Genomic DNA, 23,567 nt, shown 5'->3' with positions numbered 1-23,567 from the left:
AAGCTAATAAAAAGCAGAACCTGGGTCTGGATCAATAGTACTTAGGAAAACATAGTTCACTGTGAAGGTTCTGTCCATTTCCCAATCGGATTGCTTACATCCGCTAAGCTCTGAGCCATCTCTGTGACCACTGTTTAGTAATTTATTTTGTTATTCCTTTTTATTTTACGTAATTGTATATGCTGTATTTTTTTTGTCCTCTTAGTAAAATATTTTGTATATTTTATTATAAACATTATCTTTTTGAATTAAATATAACATTTATGTTCCTTTTGTTCTATAAACGCACTCCTGAAAGTCATACGCTACCGGAATCCGGTGCCCAATTGGCCTGTAAAAACGATTGCTGATGCCAGCTAATAATCTTTCTTGGGTTATTGTGGACTTGGCAGTCACCGTACCGAGGTATATACATATTCCATGCACTGGAATCCGAGGGGTATATACCATACGCTCACTGTTAATTCTCCAATACACAGCCTATTAGTGGAAACAGCCTGTGGCCTTCTCCGTTTGTCATCTGTCACTTGCGTAATTTTTCTTGCTGATAGGGAGATTCAGAGTGCTGTTCATGATCAAAAGGTAAGAGCGTGGTGGGTTCAGTGTTACCCCCCTGGCTGATTATCTACCTGTAAGCTGAGTATCAGTGGTTGTCTTCTGGACATCCGGTCTGGGAGTGATATGTGAATTACGTTGGATTTTCATTGCCATTATTGCACCTGTTCCTTGAAGTTTTCTGAGTGTGGAGTTCACAGTGTCTGGAGTTTAACTTTCTATCTGACTATATTCATAAGACCTATTACTGCTCGGTCACCCATATTGACTTAAGGAATTCAGCAGGAAGTAGATTGTAAAAATGTTGCATTTGAGTTTATATTATTGGACAACAATAATAGGTTGTCCAATGACAGCAATGGGTTTCATCATAAATTCTTAAAGATAATGCCACTAAATAACACCATAAACCTTTTACTGCCTAGTTTGTTGTTGTTCTATCCCTCTCTGCTTCAGTTCCTGTGTCCTGACACCAGATCTGTTGTCACTCTGATCACTTCCTCACTAGCATTTTGCTACCATGCATTATCCATACAGGTTAGACCTGACGCACCCGAAAACACGGTAGACCGCCTTCTCGGGTGCATCACAAAGTAACGCATCATCGCTAACGCATGCCGAAATTGGCATGCGTTAGGATGTGTTACTATAATGGCGGCTAATGGGTGCGTTAACGTAGCCGTTATATAGCGTTAGCGCCGCTATATAACGGATGCGTTAAACGCAGGGCAATATCGCAATGTGAACCCAGCCTAATTCTGCCTAAACACCTCCCACTCATTTTGTCTAGCGGACACTGCAGGGAATAGAAGTAATGCACATAGCGCCGTTACACCAGCCCTGACAATAAAGATTATCCTGTACTCCCGCTCACTGGCATGGATGATGGAATGGATATGTATATACATCCTATTGTATACATACAGATGCAAGGAAGAGCTGACAGAGTTCACAGAAACTGAGTGAGCTCTGCTGAATGTAGTCCTGCCCACCCATGTTGCATGACACGCCCACATTTGTGGCAATCCCTGCCTATCCATTTTAAGCAGCAAAGAACCGAGGTAGAATCTTTCATTATGTTACGGTAAAACCAAAAGAAATGAACTGGAGTATAAGTTCATGCAAAATGTAGGAGCATGTTCACACTGGCGTTTAAACAGATAAAACCTAAAATAGAAACAAAATGAACATATACTCTGCAGTAAGTAAAAAGCTATAGTGCATATAAATAACACTCGCATTGTACTTGCATGACAAAAGGTAAACCATACTGATTCAACTCGTCCGACTTTTGTGCGTGAAAATGGGGTTGACTTTTTTATACGCTAGTGTGAGCGAACCCTTAAACTGAAGAACCCTTTGAATTTATGTTTAGTCTTTTTTGGTAGGAATCTATCAGCGTAGTTCATCTAGAATTGGCAATCTTTGTCCACTTTTCCTTGCAGTAACTTTTCAAATCTGTAGGATTGCAATGGCATCTGCAGTGTACAGCTCTCTTCAGGTCAACCCAGATATTTTCAATTGGATTCATCCTCAGAGCATAATGCTACCTCCACCATGCTTCACTTTGGGTATGGTGATATTTTGGTGATGCACATTGTTAGTTCTTGGAATTATGGCCTAAAAGCTCAACCATGCTCTCATCAAACCTTGATACATTTTCTCACAAGCTTTTAGCAGACTTGATGTAGGTTTTGTCAAAATATAGGTGGGCTGGGATATTTTTCTTTTGTAAGAAAATGCTTTCATCTTGCCTTCCTATCCAACAAGCTAGAAATATGAAGAATACAAGAAACGTGCAGTACACAACCAGTACTTGCAACTCCTTTAATGTTGTTGTATACCTCTTGGTAGCCTCCCAGACCAATTTTCTTTTCACCAATTTTTGAATGATGTTTAGTTAAAGGTAAAGTCACTCCTGTGCTAAATGTAAACCACTTCTTGATGACTGTCTTCATAGTGTTTCTTGGTATATCTTTTGCTGTGGAAAACATTCCTGTACTTTCTCTTGACTGATAGCTTTCAATCAATGAAAACCCCAAGCTGTGTTGTAAGCTGTTTACAGACCATGGCCTTTGTTGTAAAATGCAACTAAGAAAATGTCCGTAAAATCCTGGTAGTTAAACTTCAAATGAAGTTAATCAGAATCACAGTAAATGATGGCTGCTTTGTTCTTACTACTATTTGACATGAGCTTAAATGTTATTGGCTAATTCAAAACACAACCACATCCCCAATTATGAAAGAGCATTCACACTTACGTAACCATATCACTTTAGTTTTGTTATTTTTATTTCTCCCCCTTAAAATGATTTGTTTGTGCAAATTTTGGGTGGCAATAAAGGTGGGAAAAGTTCTGAAATTATACTACTTTGTTAAAAAAAAAAAAAATTTTGGCATGTTAACAGGGTGTGTAGACAGACTCGTTATACCCTGTGACAAAGTCACTGGTAAAGTACTGGAGGGGGAGATACGTGTTACTGCGCTAAGTGGCGTCAGTGATGTGAAACCCAGAATATTTTTCCTCCAGCACACTAAGTGCTGTGAGGGGTTAAGCTAATTTTCATAATGAACTGGCTTTTACATGGACATCCAAAAAGCGAGTGGGCGAATATCCACCTTATCTCCACTCCAAGGTGTGGTCTGGGGCTTAAATAGCTGGGCTCCAGCGGCAGTCTTTGGTCAGCAGGACTGGAGTGAGGACCTCCAGTGGTTTATGTGCTGAGGAGGAAAGACTGAACCTGTGTTGCTCCAGAGCAGGCTGCTACCTGCAAACATATGGACTGTGTTTGTTTTCTTTGTTATTTTCCTGTTTTTGCCTGAAGGGCTGTGTCTTTCCCCTTCTTGTTGGTTTATGCCGCCTTAAAATAAACCAACCAAAGATTTATAGAGACAGTGTTACTGTTTTCTACCTCTGTGTACCGCTGGGTGAGTTGAACTACCACAACCCACTGTAACTTCTTAGTGTATGCGCCTCGCAATGGCCACAAATGTAGTGAGGCGTAGTTTAAATTGATAATTCGAGTTAAAAGTAAAATTTTATTATACACATATGAGTCAAAGGTTCCCATGGATCCAGTTTTTGAAATTTCTAGTGATCATATGTTACCTTTACAGGAAGTAAAATAATATATTTGTATGCGATCACAAAATTCCTCCTTTTTTATTACTTGAAGAGAATCTATCACCAGGTTTTTGGTACTCCATCTGAGAGCAGTATGACGTAGGGGCAAAGACCCTGATTCCAGTGATCTATCCGCTACTGAGCTGCTTGCTGCAGTTTTGATGAAATCACTGGTTTATCTGCTGCAGATCTACCAGTTTTATGAATGCTGATCCCCACCCACAACCCTGACTGATTTCTGTGCACTGTGTAGAGGCAGAAAGCTGCCAATCAATGGTGGTGGCTGAATTATAGAGAGCTCCTGAATATAGAGCACTACATGGCATCAGGCTTACTAGTTCTCTAGTGATAATCTCCTAATAAGACTGCGATTTTATCAAAACTACAGCAAGCAACCCAGTAAGTGATACATTGCTGGAATCAGGTTATCTGTTTTTACATTAGGCTGCTATCAGATTAAATGGTGAAAACCTGGTGAAAGAATTAAGTTTAAAATGGCTTGATAATGAATGTATGTAATTATTTTTTAGCAACCAGAAAGAAGTTGTTGGAGATTGCCAGAGCATTTTCTGAGAAAACAAAGATGAGAAAATCCCGGAGAAAACATTTGCTCAAACACCAAATGTATCCTTTAATCGCCATACAACATAACACACAATATCCAGTGTTTCAAATGCATGCACTTTGGATTGTTTACTTACATGCTTATATTTGTCACCGGATTTAAGATGCTCTTGCACATCCAGTTGACATTGTCACATTATCCTTTTTTTTTTCTCCAAGTGCAGTAAAATTGTGAAGAAAAATGCAATTCTGACATTTTTTGGGGGTTCTGTTTTTAAGGTGTTCATTACATGACAGGATTCCTAAAAGACTCCAAATGCTTTCCTTTCTTCAGGGAATACTAGGGAACCAGCAAGTCTTAAGGTTCATGTTTCAGTTCTAAGTTCACTTGTTGCTATCAAGTTGACATGTCAGCCCTGGGTAATAAGATTTGTTAAAAAAACACATTTAATCTGTCCTGCTAGAATATTTAGAGCAGGGTTCCCCAACGCTAGTCCTCAAGGCCCACAAACAGATCATGTTTTCAGGATTTCCTTAGTGTTGCTCAGGTGATAATTGCATCACCTGTGCAATACCAAGGAAATCCTGAAAACATGATCTGTTGGTGGGCCTTGAGGACTGGAGTTGAGGAACCCTGATCTAGAGTTCTTCAATGGGATCTATCCCTATTTGAGTCTATGGGCCAATCTCTTTTAAACATCTAATTCTAAAACAAATTTTCTAGTTATTACTACTGCTAGGTGAGTTGTTGACCCTTCATTCTTACCCTGCAAACCTCCTTCTTGGATGATTGGATAACCGTTAAGTTAGACCCTGCTATCTTGCTAAAGATAGTGTTCCAGTTCCAGCAATCCAAAGAAATAAGTCTTCATTCTTTCTGTAATAACTCCACATGTCGGAAGGAAAGAGAATATCATTCCTTAAATTCAAGAAGGTGTATCATCCAGTACCCAGAAAGATCTAAGCCTTGCCGTAAATCTACAAATCTATTTATTACATTTTCCTGGCCTATTAGATGTTCAAAGCTAAGATAGGCCATGGACATAGTGAGCCTCATCCCTATCAATCTACTGGTGTCTCTATTCTACCGTACCTGGTGTAAAAGTCTATTCTACTAGAACAATATCTACATCTTTAACAAAGTGTAGGGAAGCTTCTTTTGAACCTGTTTGTAATCCAGCTACTTGGTTGCCTCTTTAGTACTTTCTTCTGTTACTATCTCTTGGAAGTGGTAGATCTGTAGATCTCTCCTTTGGTCGTAATGCCTTGCAGACCCTAATGGTTTATTTTTGATACTGTCTCTGGTGGTACTGTCATGATGAGAAGGAAATGTGTTATTACGGTTACCGGTAATTTTGTTTCCTCAAACCATGGCATATTTCCAGCTTTTTACACTGGGTGTTGTCACATGGTGTTGTAAGAAAACACAAAACATTGTATAGCACTAATCTAGGAGGATCTTCTGGGTCTTGGAAATTCACTATTATTAGGTAGAAGGCACTTCCTTTTATGTCTAGGTTCTCTATCCCTGCGGATGAAGCTATTCCTTTCTCTGTTGGTGCTGTAATGGTTCGAGAAAAGTAAAAAGGGCCTGTAGACATTTAGTAATAAATTAACGTGCAGGTGCTCAAACATGCTTTGTGACCAATATATAAACTTATACATGCCCTATGAATCGACACATTTTTTTTAAATTTGTAGTATAAATGGGGGTGTCCCCTTCAGGGTCGAGAACCCGAGTCCCACCCATATTTCCTAAACAAGGTTTTAATTACAAGCTATGCCTGGTTTCCTTTCACTTCTTCAGTTCAGATAAAATCGTGCCTTGGCACACGGAGAGGTATGATATTAGTGATAGGGACCATCAAAAATGAGATTACCTTGTTACGGTTGAATGACTTTAAAATTTTTGATTAAAGTAAAAGAATTACGAAGAGGACAAAAGACGATACTCCTGTTTCAGTTAGTTGAGGAAAGAAAAACTGTAGAGGGAGAAGCTCTCATATAGGGTAAAACCCCAAAATAGTAGATTGATAAATTAATCAGAGGTAAAAAAAGACTTTTTTTAGCGCAGCCAACCTTTTAAGTGCTTCAGATAGTTGTCTTACAGACTGACACAGGACATCGATGAGAAGAGAGAAATGACTGGAAACGGGGTCCGGGCATATGTTCTAATGGGGCCATAGACTGTAATGGTGACAGCAGAGCGATTGTGAGCTATGACATGCACCAGTCGGGCGTATGCACTGACAGGACACTGAGCGCAGTGTGACAGCAACCTAAGGGTATGTGCGAACGATCAGTAATTGCTGTGAGTTTGACGCTGTGTACTTATGCAGTGTCAAACCCGCATCAGCCAAATGTAACAGCATAGTGCATGGGTTACCTGCAGAGACTGACATGTGGATACATCTTTCCAGACCACAACATGTCAATTTCTAGACACTAGTTTGCACAAGAGAAATTTCACCAATACAATGTATTGGACACTGTGATATTGCACGGTTCTGTGAACACATGCGGATTCACCTGTGTTCAATAGACTGCAGCTCTTTGGACGCAGCGATATAAGGTGCTGGTTTGATGGAGAATGTAAGTGACGATAAATGATAAATGGTCTGCAGAAGCAATGATTGCACAGCAAGGTGTGAAGTATTAAGGGGCAACCTGAAGTGTTGCAATAAATTAAAGCACTGCATAGGAGGGCATTTTGTCTAACCATCTGATATTGAAGACTGACTGCACTTTGACTTCAACCATGGCTCTCACTAAACTGCACAAAGACATTCCTCCTTCACCCATAACTTTCATCCTTAACATAAACTGCAGTCTTGGAACAGCAGCATCCACAGCCAATCTTTTGGATGATGTTGAAGGACATTCGTGTGGTGAGTTTTAATTCAAAGAATATCAGCATATGCTAAAACTAGTAATGTGAAAAGAAACAAAATTCCAAAATGTTTTGCAATTCCTTTAAATTCTTTCAATTAAATTTGTTTTTATACATGCTTAATTGTGACATTCTAGTTTTCAAAATATCTGATTATTTCTTCTATAAATGATTTAGTAGCACTAATTACTGCTTCTTGGATGCTTTGGTAGCTAACAAGCATGCTGACCTTAAACCTTCCATCATCTTGCAAATTTCACTTTAATTAATCAAAAAATAAAACAAGTAGCAAATTCTTCTCATTTGTCAGATTTACGTATTATTCTCTTTTGGTCAGATGAAGATGTCCAGGCAAGGCTAAAACAACTGAATAATGAAGGACTGGAAACCCATAAAGAAGGACAATCAAAGTTGGTTTTACCATTTTTTTTTTTTACCATCTGAGATGAAATTATTGCATCAAGTTCTATTTCTCTGCTCAGATATTGTTTGCTGCTTGCTATGAACAATGTAGCTAGTTATTAGACTATTATGTATGCCAATCATAAATGTAATCTAATCCTGAATATATGCTAATCTTGAAACCCCAACAATTTTGCAGAGGAGGTGGTGTCAGTACAAGGATAGAAGCAAAATACAACCTCTGAAAACCAATGGGGGAGTATCAGCTTCATTAAGGAAGGAGTGGGGTGTAGTGCATGACAGGTCAGACAGGTGCTGGAAGTGTGGGATTTAATTGTTAATGGTGCAGACAAGGCTATCTGTCACAAAGGCTGGATTCGTCAAACGATAAGTTGTCTTCCTAGTGCTTGATTTCAACACCTCGGCTTGGGTTTACATATTCCTGGGAGAGGCTGGTGAGGACTTGGGGTCATGGTGCATATTGGCATTAATGACAAAGTTAGAGGAAGGTGGAAAGTCCATAAAAGGGTTGTCCACCACTCGGACAACCCCTTCCGAATCGCTATGTTCTCTCCCAGTAACATAACATTTATACTTGCTTCTGGTGTCAGTTTCGTTTCATTGGTGTCGGCATTGGTTCTCCCGGGCATTGAGTGATATTATGTCACATGAGCCTGTGGCCAGTCAGCTCTGGCTTCACTTTCCTACTGACATTATGTATATGGGCTGGTTGTGGGTCTTCAAACCCAAACTCAGCAACCTGATATATGTCTATGACACTGTCAAATTTGGGCAAGGAGACCTGCGATCAGTCCATGCATCTCATGCAGAAGTGAGTAGATATTCGTTTACATTGCACAATTATCGTGAATGAGCTATCTTAGAAATGCTCTTATCATGTTAAAGCAAGCAAGCAGGCTGCCGATCACCTGTCAGACATACAAAAGACTTGTTCCTTGGGTGAAATGATCTTGTTGCATAAAAGATTCTTGGCAGTACATTGTCCTCTGTAAGTAGGAACTGCACTGCTGAGAACAATGGCCACCTATGCGCGTGGAACAGTCTTTTACAGGTCATACAGTGAGCTCTAGAAGTCAGGTGTAAACGCATATTTATTCATAGTTATGATAATAGAAAAATGGTAAATGATGGATGAATACTGTCTAGAAATCATGGTTAAGCCAGAGTCACCCAATTGTAAGTTCTCTCATCCTAGAGATAACAGATTATACAAATGAAACTCTGATCTTAGCATAGTGTGAAAAAAATTTGGTAATCAACAGTGCCCTATTGAATAACATTGGTCCAAATGCTATCAGATAAAAAATCGGATTTATACACTAGGCGTGATCCTGGCTTTACTGTGAAGATAAATTGGGCTGCATGGTAGCTTAGTGTTTAGCACTGTGGCTTTGCACTGCTGGGGTCCTGGGTTCAAATCTCACCAAAGAGTTTGTATGTTCTCACCGTGTTTGCGTGGGTTTCCTCACACATTGCAAAGACATACTGATAGGGAATTTAGATTGTGAGCCCCAGTAGGGACAGTGGTAATGATGTCCGTAAAGCGCTGTAGAATTAATAGTGCTACATAAGTGAGTAACATAAATAATCTGCAAGGAGTTTGTATGTTCTCCCCTTGTTTGTGTGGGTTTCCTTTGGTTTCATCCCACACTACAAAGACATTTATGGGGATTTTAGATTGAGAATCCTAGTGGAGACAGTGATGTTAATGTCTGTAAAGCACTTTATTTCCATTGGGAATCAATGGTCAGCATGAATCAAATCCCAGCTGCATGATTACAGGGCCATTTCAGAGAAAATATACTTTACAGAAACGAGTCTAGTTCTGCTCCACCCCCTGCCAACACTTTAAAGTGAAGGCATCATGAATTAGCTGACTGGTTGCCCTTAAGTTAGCGAACTACAGAGGTTCTGGCTCGGGCAACAGGAAAGCTAGAATTCCAGGGGTCAGTACTGGGCCCTCTTCTTTCTAACATATAAATAAATAAACTGGTGCAGTGGGCAGCAACTAACAGATTTTTAACAGGGAAAATGCAAAGTACTACATCTGGGCAATAAAATGAAAAAAGCATATACAGAATGGGAGGAATAGGGCTAAGCAACAGCACATGTGAAAAAGACTTGATTATACTAATAGATCACAGACTGAATATGAGTCAACAGTGTGATGCAGCAGCAAAAAAGGCAAATGCAATGTTAGGATGCATTAACAGAAGCATACATTCTAGATCACGTGAAGTCATTATTGCCCTCTACTCCTCTTTGGTCAGACCTCATCTGGAATACTGTGTCCAGTTTTGGGCGCCACATTTTAAAAAAGACATCAACAAACTGAAGCAAGTTCAGAAAAGAGCGACCAGAATGGTGACCAGTCTGCAAACCCTGTCTTATGAGGAAAGGTTGCAGGATTTGGGAATGTTTAGCTTGCAGAAGAGAAGACTGAGAGGAGACTTAATAGCTGTCTACAAATATCTCAAGGGTTGTTACATTGTAGAAGGAACATCTTTATTCTCATTTGCAGAAGGAAAGACGAATTTTATAGGCTGAACTGGATGGACTAATGTCTATTTTCGGCCTTACTAACTATGTTACTATGTTAAGTAATGGGATGAAACTGAATGGCAGGAGACCCAGATTAGATATTAGAAAAAACTTTTTGACAGAGTGATCAATGAGTGGAACAGGCTGCCACAAGAGGTGGTGAGTTCTCCTTCAATAGAAGTCTTTAAACAGGCTGGACAGACATCTGTCTGGGATGATTTAGCGAATCCTGCTTTGAGCAGGGGGTTGGACTAGATGGCCCAGGAGGTCCCTTCCAACTCTACAATTCTATGATTCTATATTTATTATTGACCTTGTAGAAAGCATGTAGAGTATAATTTGAATATTTGCAGAGGATACCACATTCTGCAAGGCAGTCAACATAAAGGAGGTTAACTTAATTTTACAGAAGGATTTATGCAAGCTGGAGACTTAGGCTGAGGAATGCCAATTTAAATTTTATGAAGATAAATGTAAGGTCATGCTCTTGGACAGAGGAAATGAAATGTATAATTATGTACTAAATTGTAGAACACTGGTTAAATTTGTCACTGAAAAAGACTTGGGAGCATGGCTGGACAGCAAAATCAATTTTAGTGACCAGGCAGCTACTGTCAAGGTAATTAAAATCCTGCAGTGCATTGCAAAAATGCATAGATACTCATGACAAGAACATTGTTTTGCCTAAGTACAAGTCACTAGTGCTGCCACACTTAGAATACTGTGTACAGTTTTGGTCTCCATTGTATGAGAAGGACATAGCTAAACATGAGGTGGTGCAGAAAAGAGCGACCAAGGTTATTAATGGATCGGATGAATTGCAGTAAGTAGCAAGACAGTTTATCAAACTATGGACTTATTCAGTTTGAAAAAAACGAAGGCTTAGGGGCGATATTTTTACAATGTACGAATATTTGAACCGACGGTACAAAAATCTTTCTCATAATTTTTACACCTGAACCTGCACGGTGACAAAGGATCATCCTCTACATCTAGAGAGAAAAAGATTTCATCACAGTGATTCTTCACAGTGTGAGAAGAGGGATTATGAAAATCTCTGCCACATGATGTAGTAATGGCTAATGCACTAAAAAAGTACAAGGAAGGCCTGGATGCCTTTCTTGAAAATATAATATTACAGGTTAAGGGTATTAGATTCTCTGTTCGAGCGTTGATCCAAGGAACTAGTCTGATTGCCGTATGAGGAGTAAGGAAGGAATTTTCCCCGTAATATGGGGCAACTAGCATTTGCCTCATGAGGTTTTTGCCTTCAACTTCATCAGCATGCTATGGGTTGAACTCGATGGACTTATGTCTTCTGTCAGCCTTAAAAACGATGAAATTATTTAAATGGACTCGAGCTTGCCTGATAATTTTGTTAGTAGCAAATACTTGAATTTATCATAAAATACAATTCTGGAGCTCTGAACTTTGAATTTCCACTGTTATTACTAATGGAAAATATATGAATATATTGACAATTGAGTGTGCCATTTTCATTGAATGATGAAGTGACTTTACACACTGCTATAAAGTGTGTAAGGAAAGTGTCAGAAAGTATATATACACCCTGTTGTCAAGAAGAATGGCAACAAACAGTTATCAATTAATTTATACGGTAACACCATAGGAGCAGCACATTTTGTCTCTCCAGAAATGTATGCAAGATAGTGAAACCGAACCACATTATTGTTCATGGCCAGTGATAATTCTGGTGGTGCTTAGACATTTACTAATCATACTTTTAATGCAGGTCTTTTTTTAAATGTTTTGAATCTTTAAAAGTGGAAAAAATCCTCTTTTGAAAGATGTTTCACAATGATTTCTAGTTAGTCTTGAGAAAAGTAGCATAGTTAGTCTTATGGACCCTGGTGCAAGATTTGTACCCCCCCTCCTGAATAAATTTTATATATATTCAACATAAAAGAAAAAGGACCATAGCACTCACCGATCCGAGTAGAAAGTCCGCTTTTATTGGCACACAATTAAAACTTCATGGCCGGGAGTCTGAAGGAGAGAGTGAGCACACACCGACGAAGGCCGTTTCGTGCCTAATAGCGCTTCCACGGGTCAGTTAGTGGAAGTAGGTGACGAAGGAAAATGTATATCCCGTCACCAGTTAGCTCCTCCCTCCACAGCTGCTGCCATAATGACATGAAATACATTAAAAACAATTAAACGCAAGCATGGAATCGTACAGTTATTCTCATACATGTGGAAGGAAAATATGTTAACGAATTAAAGAGGATACATTCGGAAAAAATCCATTTGGCAAAAATGCACTTTACTCATAGAATCCTATACACCCGGGATCACGGTGTCAAGCCGATAACGCAGCATGATTTTGACAGCATAACCTGTCGGCGGTGCCGACCGGCTTCTTTCTTTGTCTTGTTATATATTCAAGTCCTCCATCCTGGTATATATGTTTTCATCCTGGTATATATACTGCTCAAAAAAATAAAGGGAACACTATTCCATTTGCAACAGGCTGTTTGTGTTCCCCTTATTTTTTTTGAGCAGTATATATCGCTCACTCTACTATATGTTCCGTATTCTGGGGCCCTTCCTGGTTTATATTCCGAACTTGATATATGTCCCTCATTCTGCTCCTGTTCTTTATTGTATAAAAGAATATAAAGCGTTATATTCACCAGGGGCATACATAGAAGTCATGGGGCGCCATAGAAGAAGTATAATGCACCCACATAGTCTTCCATAAAATATACTGCACAGCTCATAGTCATCCATAAAGTATAATGCATCCCCATATTCATCCATAATTGTGCGCCGGCTGGGATAACCCCCCCATGAAGCGTGTTTTTTTTTTTATTCTTTACAATCATTATGGTGCTTTTAAATTTATACTTCAAATATGAGAGACCTGGAGCAGTTTGCAAAAGAAGAGTGGCCCAAAATTCCAGTTGAGAGGTGTAAGAAGCTTGTTGATGGTTATAGGAAGCGATTGATTGCAATTATTTATTCCAAAGGGTGTGCAACCAAATATTAAGTTGGGGGAGCCTACAATTTTGTCCTGACAATTTTTGGAGTTTTGTGTGAGATTATATCCAATTTGCCTTTTTCCTATTTTTGGGGGGTTCCAATACTCTCAAAAGAAATATAAAGGTTTATAAGAAAACGTGTAATTGTAATGATTTTCTGTGGGAAATACTTCATATTCTGGAACAATTTCAAGGGTGCCAACACTTTAAGACATAACTGTATGTACACACACATATATTGATTTATTGACTAACTTTACTGTTTTGTATCGCAAAAACAATTTAACACCATTCTTCTTTTTACTGGCGGACACAGACAGAAAAGGACCCCTATGCAAGAACAATATATGGGCCCTTTGCAGCCAAAGAGCTCCTAAAAATACAAAATTGCACTTGCTTTGACAGTATAAATGAGCCTCCCTATGCGGCCACACAGGTTGCACGAAGGATAGGTCCGCCCCTGCATCTTTTGTATGTTCACACGCCGTCTTTGAAAAGCAAGTATCTGACAACGCTCTCAGAAAACGCTCAAAAAAGAACATATGCATTTTTATTAAATAAACGAAAACAAACAGAAAAATGGTGCTACAAAATATCTCACAAATATATCAACATTATTAAATACAAATTATTATAATGGATTTTGTTAAAAAAAAACCAGAGTGGCTCAATGTAAGGCTAACAGCAAACCTCCCAAAGCTATAAACAGTAAATAGTTTGTATGCCAATATATCTATTGCAGTATATTTTCTCATATTCTTTTGTTTATTGTCTAAACAGTATATAGACAGTATATAGTTAGTATATGGGCATACTAACTATAGACCATCATGGCCGACAGTGTTGGCAACCATGAAACTGGTCTTGGAAATTAAGTATGGTATTTCTCCCAGATAATTATTTTAATTACACATGTTTAGTTATACACTTGTTTATTTCCTTTGTGTATTGGAACAACATAAAAAATAGAGAAAAAAAACCAAAATGGACATAATTTCACACAAAACCCCCAAAATGGGCTGAACAAAATTTTTGTCACCCTCAACTTAATATTTGGTTGCACACCCTTTGGAATAAATAACTGCAATCAATCACTTCCTGTAACCATCAACAAGCTTCTGTCGGGTTGACAGATTACTGGGAGGGGCTGGTGAGGATCCAGCAGTAATGGTGCACATTGGCACAAATGACAAAGTTAGAGGTAGGTGGAAGGTCCTTAAAGATGATTTCAGGGAATTAGGCTGTAAGCTTAAAGCAAGGACCTCCAAGGTGGTATTTTCGGAAATACTTCCTGTACCACGTGCCACGCCAGAGAGGCAATGGGAGATTAGGGAGGTTAATAAGTGGCTCAGGAATTGTTGTAGGAAGGAGGGGTTTGGGTTCCTGCAGAATTAGGCCTACTTCTCAGCTGGCTACAGGTTCTACGCTAGGGACGGGCTGCACCACAATGGGGAGGGTGCAGCTGTGCTGGGGGAGAAAATGGCTAGAAGGTTGGAGGAGTGTTTAAACTAGGGACAGGGGGGGTATTCCTTTTATAGGAGGGGAAGACAGTGCAGATAGAGACCTGGGCACAAATAATGAAATTGGGGGTGGCATGGGGGGTGGGGTTAGAACAGTTCATTTAAGAAAGAATAGAGGTACAGAGAGACACATAAAGTGCATGTATACTAATGCCAGAAGCCTCGCCAACAAAATGGAGGAATTGGAGTTAATGTTGTTGGAACATAATTATGACATGGTGGGGATATCTGAGACATGGCTGGATGAGAGCCATGACTGGGCGGTTAATTTACAGGGCTATAGTCTGTTCAGAAATGACCGTACAAATAAGCGAGGGGGAGGCGTGTGTTTATATGTAAAATCATCCTTAAAACCCATCCTTCGTGATAATATATATGAATCTAATGAAAATGTAGAGTCCCTGTGGGTGGAGGTAAGGGGAGGGGGGAAAAATAATAACTTACTGATAGGGGTTTGTTATAAGTCTCCAAAAATAATGGAAGCAACAGAGAATATCCTCATAAAGCAAATAGATGAAGCTGCGACTCAAGGAGAAGTCATTATTATGGGGGACTTCAACTACCCTGAAATACATTGGAGAACCGAAACCTGCAGTTCCAGCAAAGGTAATAGGTTTTTGACAACTATGAGAGACAATTACCTTTCACAACTTGTTCAGGACCCAACAAGAGGCTAGACCTAATATTAACCAACAGGCCAGACCGCATATCAAATGTAAGGGTTGAGGGTCACTTGGGTAATAGTGATCACAAATTAATAAGTTTTCATGTATCCTTTAATAAGATGTGTAGTAGAGGGGTTACAAGGACACTAAACTTCAGGAAGGCAAATTTCCAACGGATGAGAGATGATCTTGGTGCAATTAACTGGGACGATATCCTGAGACATAAAAATACACAAAGAAAATGGGAGACATTTATTAGCATCCTGAATAGGACCTGTGCACAATATATACCGTATGGGAATAAGCATGCTAGAAATAGGAGGAGACCACTATGGCTAAATAGAGCTGTAAGGGGTGCAATAAGAGATAAAAATAAAGCATTTAGAGAATTAAAGCAAGTAGGTAGTGATGAGGCATTAAATAAATACAGAAAATTTAAATTCTGTAAAAAGCAAATCAAGACAGCAAAGATTGAGACAGAGAGACTCATTGTCAGAGAAAGTAAAAATAATCCCAAAATATTCTTTAACTACATAAATAGTAAGAAGCTAAAAAATGATAGTGTTGGCCCCCTTAAAAATAGTCTGGGTGAAATGGTGGATGAGGAAAAAGCCAATATGCTAAGTGACTTTTTTTCAACAGTATTTACACAAGAAAATCCCATGACGGATAACATGATCAGGGATAAAAATTCTCCATTAAATGTCACCTGCTTAACCCAGCAGGAAGTACGGCGGCGTCTAAAAATCACTAAAATTGACAAATCCCCGGGCCCGGATGGGATACACCCCCGAGTACTGCAGGAATTAAGCACAGTCATAATTAGACCATTATTTTTAATCTTTAAAGATTCCATAATAACAGGGTCTGTACCACAGGACTGGCGCATAGCAAATGTGGTGCCAATATTCAAAAAGGGGACAAAAACTGAACTTGGAAATTATAGGCCAGTAAGTTTAACCTCAACTGTGGGTAAAATCCTGGAGGGTTTTCTAAGAGATACTATACTGGAGTATCTGGAGAAGAATAACCTCATGACCCAATATCAACATGGGTTTACAAGGGACCGTTCCTGTCAGACTAATCTGATAAGCTTTTATGAAGAGGTAAGTTCAGGACTTGACCAAGGAAATGCAGTGGACGTGGGGTACATGGACTTTTCAAAAGCTTTTGATACGGTGCCGCACAAAAAGTTGATACATAAAATGAGAACAATGGGAATAGGGGAAAATGTGTGTAGGTGGGTTAAGAGCTGGCTCAGGGATAGGAAACAAAGGGTGGTTATTAATGGAGCACACTCGGACTGGGTCACGGTTAGCAGTGGGGTACCACAGGCGTCAGTTTTGGACCCGCTTCTTTTTAACATATTAATGACCTTGTAGGGGGCATAGAGAGTAGAATTTCAATATTTGCGGATGACACTAAGCTCTGCAGGGTAATCAATACAGAGGAGGACAATTTTATATTACAGGAGGATTTATGTAAACTAGAAGCTTGGGCTGATAAATGCCAAATGAGCTTTAATGGGGATAATTGTAAGGTCATGCACTTGGGTAGAACGAACAAGATGCATAATTTTGTGCTTAATTGTAAAACACTGGGCAAAACTGTCACTGAAAAAGACCTGGGTGTATGGGTGGACGACAAACTCACATTTAGTGGCCAGTGTCAGGCAGCTGCTGCAAAGGCAAATAAAATAATGGGATGCATTAAAAAAAGGCATAGATGCTCATCAGGAGAACATAATTTTACCTCTATGTAAGTCACTAGTGCGACCACACTTAGAATACTGTGTACAGTTCTGGTCTCCGATGTATAAGACAGACATAGCTGAACTGGAGCGGGTGCAGAGAAGAGCGACCAAGGTTATTAGGGAACTAGGGGGTCTGCAATACCAAGACAGGTTATTACACTTGGGGTTATTTAGTTTGGAAAATCGAAGGCTTTAGGGGTGATCTTATTAAAATGTATAAATATATGCGGGGACAATACAGAGACCTTTCTAATGATCTTTTTACTCTTAGACCTGTGACGGGGACAAGGGGGCATCCACTACATCTGGAGGAAAGAAGGTTTAAGCATACTCACAGACACGGATTCTTTACTGTAAAAGCAGTGAGACTATGGAACTCTCTGCCATATGATGTTGTAATGAGTGATTCCCTACTAAAATTTAAGAAGGGACTGGATGCCTTTCTTGAAAAGTATAATATTACAGGGTATATACACTAGTTTTTCCTTAATATTGCGTTGATCCAGGGAGCTAGTCTGATTGCCGTATGTGGAGTCGGGAAGGAATTTTTTTCCCCAATGTGAAGCTTACTGTTTGCCACATGGGTTTTTTTTGCCTTCCTCTGGATCAACATGTTAGGGCAAGTTAGGATAGGATATGGGTTGAACTAGATGGACTTAAAGTCTTCAACCTTAATAACTATGTTACTATGTTACCTCTCAACTGGAATTTTGGACCGCTCTTCTTTTGCAAACTGCTCCAGGTCTCTCCCACCTGTTACTTGCCACAGGTGAGTTTGAATGAGCATCACATGCTTGCAACAAAGTTGTTTACCCACAATTTTGGAAAGGTGCCAACAATTTTGTCTGAACCATTAGTGAGGTTTTCTCTGTTTATTTCCTTTGTGTGTGTGTTTGGAAGAACACAAATGTGCATAACAAAACAGTGTATAACAAAACATGTGAATTGCAGTCATTTTCTGGAGGAAATACTTCATTTCCTGGAACAATTTCAAGAGTGCCAACACTTTCAGCCATGACTATGACATACCACTTTATTTCGGATGCGGAAAAGCTTTTCTGCCAGAACAAGGACAAAGTTACAAAGGTCTAGAATATACCTCTAGAAATGTAAAAATCTTGCAGCTTTTTTCACAAGTGTCATGGGAAGCCTAGGTAACTTTAGGCTGAAACCCCGGGGCCCCTGCGATGTCCCTCAGACTAGGGGAAACCCTGTCTGTCCCTCAACCCAGGGTTTACACTGAAGGTGTGCCTGCCTGGGCCTCCACCCTATCCTTGTCTCCTGTCCAGCCCTAAGCTGAACCCACCACCCTCCACGCAGTGAGGAGACCAAACACCAGACCCCACAAATAATTATGGACAGGGATAAAGGAAACGCACCACACCACGTACACACAAGAGAATACAATAATGTGCAAGGGCAACCAAAAATACAACACAGGGGGGCAAAATGGCAACAACGGAATATACTACACCAGAAACTGTATGCTCCTTAGACCACCACTCCAGACCGGTATCGCTAGCACAAGGCAAGAGCTATAGTCTGCGACGCCCATAGTCAAGCAGGACAATTTAAAGACAGACGGCGTGGCTAAGCCCTCAGCCAGAATGACAACCTGGTTAACCCAAACCAAGCCGGATCAGAAGACCAACCAGCGCCGCTGAGAACCAAGTGGTATGATGGGGTATTACGGCTGTCTGCCGGACACCCTGGTGCGAACAGTGTCCGACATGACAGTAAGACTCTTCACTGTGTTATTCCTGGGCAATCCTGGTTGTGTGAATATATTGACTATATTAGGTGTTAATATTATCCTTCTAAACGGAGTGCGTGTCTGAGCACTCTGTACAATCAGTGCTATAATGTCCAGTAGTCAACTTATATTTACCTTTTCAAGGAATAGCACAATTAGTTCTGAAAAAGATGATCCATTATTGTTATTTTATGAGAAATAAAATTATTTTATTTGTTACTTATGTATCACTATTAATTCTACAAAAATATTCAGAATTGAGAGTCCTCAGTGGTTGATACCTTTTAATGGCTAACTGAAAAGCTCGTAACACATTGCAAGCTTTCGAGACTACTCAGGTCTCTTCTTCAGGCTAGACTAATACAAAATCTGAAGAGTCACATATTTATGCACAATATAACACAGAAATAATGCAATAGATGAGACAAGTGACGTGAAGCAGAACTATCAATATGGGAGAGGGAGAAACATAAATATTGGATCAGTACATAGATAAGGAGTCCGGATGTTTTATAGTCCTCTGATTGGGGTCTCCTAATGTGTTGTAATGCCCCCACCAGGTCTTGAAAGCAAATTCCTTAATTGATGTAAAAAGACATAAATCCATGCATGTTAGTCTAGCCTGAAGAAGAGACCTGAGTAGTCTCGAAAACTTGCAATGTGTTACCATCTTTTCAGTTAGCCATTAAAAGGTATCAACCACTGAGGACTCTCAATTCTGAATATTTTTCTATCTACTGGCTAACACGGTCCAAAGATATACATCTTTCCTGTATTAATTCTACCGTGCTTTACGGATATCATTATCAGTGTCCCCATTGGGGCTCACAATCTAAATTCCCTATCAGTATGTCTTTGGATTGTGTGAGGAAACCCACGCAAACACGGGGAGAACATGCAAACTCCTTGCAGATGTTGTCCTTATTGAGATGTGAATTCAGGACGCCAGCGCTGCAAAGCAACAGTGCTAACCACTGAGCCACCGTGCTGCCATATTTATTAAAGTAGATGTATCAGGAGAGCTGACTGGGCCACGTTAGGATAGATAGAATATATTCTATGTTTTATTATTTAAATGATGATAGATTTATAAATCTGTATTCATATTATTCTTTTGTTATTCTAGATCATAAAACTAGTCAAAAATCTTGCATGGACCCGGTTGGCTGATAAGAAGATGATGGAAAATGTTGTGTTTGGCTATCTTTTGCAGTGCAGTCCATTCCTTGTAGATGATTATATATGTATATGGCACAATTTTTTAATCACATTTTACTATTTGATGACAGTAGTCAAATCTCAGAGATGCTTTAGTAACCATACGGCTTTAAAATTAGTTGTGTGTTTTAAAATGGTACTTATTACATAGACGTGTATTTTTTTTTCTTCTAAATATCCATTACTGGAGATTCTGTTTAACAGCACAGCACATATTTAAAATCCATGTATGCTTACTAGCAGTCATTTTAATATTTTATGTGCAATAAAACTACCCCGAAGAAGCCATTGTAAGCAATCTACATCATTCCTGTTGGTTTGGTGAACAGTAATGATATTTATTACCCACCGAAACCGCGTTGGCTAACAAACATTCAGCAAGTATTTCTATGGCGCTCACAAGACTAAAATACTCTTCAAATATTATGTTCCCATGTCTGGTGTATTATAAATGGAATTATAATATAGTCAGCAACATACGTGTTTATATGTAATGATTCTGTTATTCATTATTTGATAATTTTAGAAATTATGCTTTTTTAACTTTTGGTAGAATAATCCTTCAAAAAACTAATGGACCAGTTTAGGCTAAAATAAGCAGCTACTGTAATTTTACATTTTGTCTAAAATAATATTTGATATACTCATTAAAATAAAAGCCAGCAAGAGTCACAAGACTTTAACAGCAAATCCAAATTTGTAGGTGAGAAGTGAAGTATTTTTGCATATTCATGATCTACTTTAAAATCTTTTTTGATTGCAAGTATTACTTGTTAGCAATCCTTTTCTAGCCCGAATCTGAAATATTGCTGGTAGTTCAGTGTTTTTCATGAATGTCTTTTCAGTGGTATCAGTCTAAAAAGACTTTGTTCTAACTATTCATCACAGTTGGTCAACTTTGGATATGAGCACACAATAGTTGATGTCATGTCAGAAATATGTAGAAGTAAATACCAGTATGGAGTGTAAATGCTCATTAAAAATCCATATACTATTTGTAATGACAGTGCAATTTAAATATTTTTCAAGTATGACACAATTTATTGGTTAGCTATGATGTTGGTGCTTTGTTCATATGTGGTGAGATGAGATAAAATTTGTTTTAAAGGTTAAGGTAGTCATGTGAGTTGAAACATACGGTATCAATCATTACAGACAACCTAGGTGTTTCCACAATCTTATCATTTACCTTGTATACAGTGAGAGCCCTGCTGTCTCTGGAACTGTGATAGAGTTGTATGAAGTAGTGTAACACATGCTTTGTCGCAGAACGCAGGAGTTTTTATGGGGTAGCGGCCATGTCTGGGAGGCGGGAACAAACGACCTCAAGGGCACTTCTGTCCTAGTGATCAATGAAGTCACTTTGATCTAACATTTATCAGATATTTTGTAGATTAGGGATAAATGTTGTTCATGGGTGATGCCTGATTTCAGAAATTATACGTATATATAAGAAAGCCTAAAATTTCACAAAAACTGCGTATTTGGGTAATTTTTCCTTCTGTTGCTTTCTCTGACTTGTGGATGAGCCAATTTGTTCTCCGAGCCAGATGACTCCTACGTGCTGCCCCATCTTCTCCAGCATACAGAGGCTCACTAATATTCTGAGTGAGAGCTACTGAACATTCATCCATGTGCTCACCGTCTAGTGTTTAGTTTTTACTATTTAACACTAGACACATTTTTGGTGATCAAAGGGTGAGGTGTGGGGGGTCCGAACATCTTCAGATTGTCTACAGTCAAGGAAAAGTAGATGAAGAAATGCCACTTCTGTTACATTGTTGTTTTTTTATTTTTATTCACATGTAAATACTGATTTAGGCAAAGCAATATATACTAATAAGTACGATTTACGATACTGATTGTTCTCTAAGAGACGTTAGACTTCTTCAGAAGTGATGAGATTGCCATGTGAATTGTAAGGTCATTTCTACATTATGATACAGTATTATACAACACTTTGAAAGGACTATTTCTACCTTTAATATGAGTTTGACTAATTATGAATTTCACCCTGACACATGCATTAGTATCCTGCCAATGAATAAACCTCTTATTTGATTGTAGTTTTTTTATTATAAACCTGTATATATGATATATTCAATCTTTTCTCTGCTTTAACAATGTTTATCCAACTGTAAAGCCACCCGCACAAATATTTATTTGACCATGTTACTTGTGACTCTTTTGTATGAAACAGTTTATATTTTTAGTTTAGCGAGTCTTTAGAAAATGTTAAATTTACAAAAAAAATTAAGTTTCTGTGAGAATGTAGATATTTTGATTAAATATACATTACTATATTTTATCTTTAACAAGTATAAGTGAATTATTTAATGCTGTCATATTATATCATTTTCTGGCAATCCTCAGTTTCCTTCCTATTCATATTCTTATCCCAGTCTTAAATTACAGAATATAGAGCAATGCCTCTTTACTCACAGTTCGGCTCTTCAAAAAATGAGTGTGAACAACTTCTTTAAAATGAAATCCCATAAGATGCTATAGTGCTATCCATACAAGTTATTAATTAATGAGGTGCCATAGTACTTGGTGTATGGACTTCATGCTTTGGTTGTAATATCGTGACACCCTTATCTTGAAATATGACTCAAACTGTTGCAATTTACATATTGTGATGGCCTACTCCGCTACCCAGATGTTGTGTTTTAATGTATAAAACATACTTTAATAAAATCGGATATTTATATTGCTGTTCATTTTCTGTCAGGTGATTTAAACTATTCTTTAAATTGGGTACCTACAATTTTTATGTTTTCTTTATAGGCAAAAGTAACCATATTATAGATCATAAGAGACAATATGCTGGTTCAATACCAGATTCTAAAATTAACCCCTTTGCACCCAAGCCTATTTTCCACTTACATGACAAGACCAAGTTTTACAATTCTGACCAGTGTCCCTTTATCTGGTAATAACTCTGGACCTCTTCAGCGGATTCCACTGATTCAGAGAGTGTTTTTTCGTGCCATATTGTACTTCATGGTAGTGGTCAAATTTCTTCAATATGACTTGCGTTTATTCATGAAAAAATAGAAAATTTGGCAAAATTTTGTAACATTTTGCAATTTTCAAACTTCTAATTCCTATGCCGTTAAATCAAAAAGTTATGTCACACAAAATAGTTAATACATAACATTTCCCACATGTCTACTTTACGTCAGCACAATTTTTGAACCATATTTTTTTGTTAGAAAGTTATAAGGGTTAAAATTTGACCAGCAATTTCTCACTTTTACAACAAAATTTACAGGGTGGGCCATTTTAATGGATGCACTTAAATAAAATGGGAATGGTTGGTGACATCAACTTCCTGTTTGTGGCACATTAGTATATGGGAGGGGGAAACTTTTCAAGATGAGTGGTGACCATGGTGGCCATTTTGAAGTCGGCCATTTTGGATTCAACTTTTTTCCAATGGGAAGAGGGTCATGTGACACGTCAAACTTATTGAGAATTTCACAAGAAAAACAATGGTGTGCTTGGTTTTAACATAACTTTGTTCTTTCATGAGTTATTTACAAGTTTATGACCACTT

The 23,567-nt window shown here is 38.6% G+C and overlaps 1 protein-coding gene across 3 annotated transcripts in view; it reads left to right on the top strand.

Moving 5' to 3' along the window:
• CUEDC1 (CUE domain containing 1) overlaps positions 1–22,723 on the top strand; it is a 183,913-nt gene extending 161,190 nt beyond the window's left edge. For all 3 annotated transcript variants that reach the window (XM_073542529.1, XM_073542528.1, XM_073542527.1), the window contains 4 exons: positions 4,210–4,303; positions 7,073–7,131; positions 7,471–7,543; positions 19,917–22,723. In XM_073542529.1, coding sequence (XP_073398630.1) covers positions 4,210–4,303; positions 7,073–7,131; positions 7,471–7,543; positions 19,917–19,923 — 233 coding nt within the window. In that variant the 3' untranslated portion in view covers positions 19,924–22,723. The remainder of the gene's footprint in view (positions 1–4,209; positions 4,304–7,072; positions 7,132–7,470; positions 7,544–19,916) is intronic.
• Positions 22,724–23,567: the final 844 nt, after the last annotated feature.

This window comes from Dendrobates tinctorius, unplaced genomic scaffold (assembly GCF_039654945.1).
Source record: "Dendrobates tinctorius isolate UK_male_01 unplaced genomic scaffold, ASM3965494v1 ptg000127l, whole genome shotgun sequence".
NCBI lineage: Eukaryota > Metazoa > Chordata > Amphibia > Anura > Dendrobatidae > Dendrobates > Dendrobates tinctorius.
Note: the sequence above shows the minus strand (reverse complement) of the source record. Positions and strands in the feature narration are given on the sequence as shown.